A 1,920-nucleotide genomic window follows, 5' to 3' on the forward strand; every position below is an offset into this window, starting at 1 on the left:
AATGAAAATTATCACTTGATTGCAGCCATAACTTTTTTTACCAAATCCAATGTCAGCTAGCCTTAACAGACATGCCTTGGTGTGATCTCTTTATCGATTGCGGAGATAATCAACCATTTAGTGATAAATATTTATGATAAAGTATTTGTTAACACAAAAATGATTCCTAAACTTCTGTCTTTCTATGTTGATTATAGTCAGCCATATTTAGACAAAATACATTCTTAAAAGCAAAACTGGTTTATTTACTGACGAAGTACAAAATAAAAATTTGTTAAAAAAGTATCTCATTTTTTACTGTCTAAAAGAGGTTCATTACAAAAGTTATCTAACCAACCACATATTTTCCATATTTTGAATAGCTGGTTATTGATTGAGTTTGGAAATAATGTATTTAAAATATGGTATTTTTTAAGAATTCTAATTACCCTTCTAACATGAATACATAAGCTAGCTATTTCTCTCGTAGCTTTTTCTTCTTGCAGTGACAATTGGGGTTTACCATTTAAAAATGGAGGCATGTTCAGTTCTACCCCTTTATCTTTAAGCAAATCCGCAATGACGAAACCCCTATCTGCCATGACTGAATCCCCAGCTTCTAACAAAGCAACTATTCCACTTTCCTCGGTTAATTCTTTATCGGACATACGTCCCGGAACCAAATCAGATAAGAAACTGATAAATCCATTAGGAGTAATGCCAATTAACCCTTTAGCGGTCTTGTACGTTTTGTAAGTCGACCAAGTATCACTCTGTGTTTTAAAATCGTCAGGTTTTGAATAAACAACTCTGAAGCGTCTATTATGACTCTATATTTCGGATATTTTACCTTAAATTCATCTGGCATGTACTCGTCTACAACAGCGCGAGAAGGCCAATAATTAAAATTTGATAGTCTACGTTCCAATAAATCAAACCAGGTAATACATAAATTACTAACAGTTGACATTGAAATATCGAATCGATACGCTAAATCTTCTTCTAATAATCCTACCTTCAAGCGGCAGAGTACCATAAATAGCTGGTTGTCAAATGGTAACGTCATTGGCCGACCATTATTGTTATTGTCATTCCTTTCAAATTTACGTTTATAAGCTTTAGACCCATTGTAAAGATTAAGCATTTTTAAATTCGGTTCAATGTACTTAAAAAGGTCGTTGAACCCTTCAATATTTTCACACCCCGTGTAAAATTTAATTATTTCCAAACAATGAGATACTTCATTTAAGGAAAATTTGCATAATCTTTTCAACTGGCTCTCTAACAAGCAAATTTTTGCGTGATTTTGTAAATTATCTTGCTTTAAACAGAATTTAAATCTTTCAGTTCGGTATTTTAATTTTTAACGCAGTTAATTTTTTCTAGTTGGTCCTCTAATCGCAGAACTTCTGCTTTTAAAGTTACATTCTCAGCAGTCAAATCTCTACATTTGTTCATTAACTGATCACTTTCATTTAAATTTGTTCGCATATTAAAAATTTCAGTCCTATGATCGTTAATAATCTTTGCTAATGGTTTCTGATTAGCGATTCAATAATTATGATTACTATCATTTTCACCCCCTGAACTTGACGTAAGGAAACCAGCACGGTTTTCTTTAAGCGATGTTTAATTTTCTACTTTTTTTAATCCTCTCTAAGCTTAACACTGTTCTGGAAACTTTACTTTTAAAAACAACACAAAACCAAAAAACACGCGACCGTACTCAACGGTCAAAAATCTAGTCACTGACTTCTCGTGACCTCGCGCATATATCTATAACCTCTCTCACATGTCCTCACTAATACAGCCTATCTCATAAACTTATTTCCTATTGTTACACATCTCCCCTTTCAGTTGAAAGACATGTCCTCATGTCTCAATTAAAAAAAATTAAAGTATATGCGGCCTAAAAGTAATCGTATCCAGATTTAGTAAATG

At 32.7% G+C, this 1,920-nt stretch overlaps 1 protein-coding gene across 1 annotated transcript; it reads right to left on the reverse strand.

Annotated features, from left to right (window-relative positions):
- Positions 1-215: 215 nt before the first annotated feature.
- LOC149649537 (uncharacterized) lies at positions 216-1,109 on the reverse strand. Its single transcript, XM_089849404.1, has 2 exons — positions 830-1,109; positions 216-752 (listed from the first exon to the last, which is right to left on the reverse strand). Exons 1-2 carry the CDS (start codon positions 1,043-1,045, stop codon positions 288-290), a joined length of 681 nt encoding a protein of 226 aa, XP_089705530.1. The 5' UTR covers positions 1,046-1,109; the 3' UTR covers positions 216-287.
- Positions 1,110-1,920: the final 811 nt, after the last annotated feature.

This window comes from Phalangium opilio, unplaced genomic scaffold, assembly GCF_054372755.1.
Source record: "Phalangium opilio isolate 3A_F unplaced genomic scaffold, DU_Popi_V2 ptg000088l_1, whole genome shotgun sequence".
Taxonomy (NCBI): domain Eukaryota; kingdom Metazoa; phylum Arthropoda; class Arachnida; order Opiliones; family Phalangiidae; genus Phalangium; species Phalangium opilio.

Excerpts from the sequence above, each read along its gene's own strand:
- LOC149649537 (XM_089849404.1), bottom strand. The coding sequence starts at position 1,045 with ATGACGTTACCATTTGACAACCAGCTATTTATGGTACTCTGCCGCTTG. Across the intron at positions 753-829 it reads ACATGCCAGATGAATTTAAG|AGTGATACTTGGTCGACTTA; the intron begins GTAAAATATCCG and ends TTTAAAACACAG.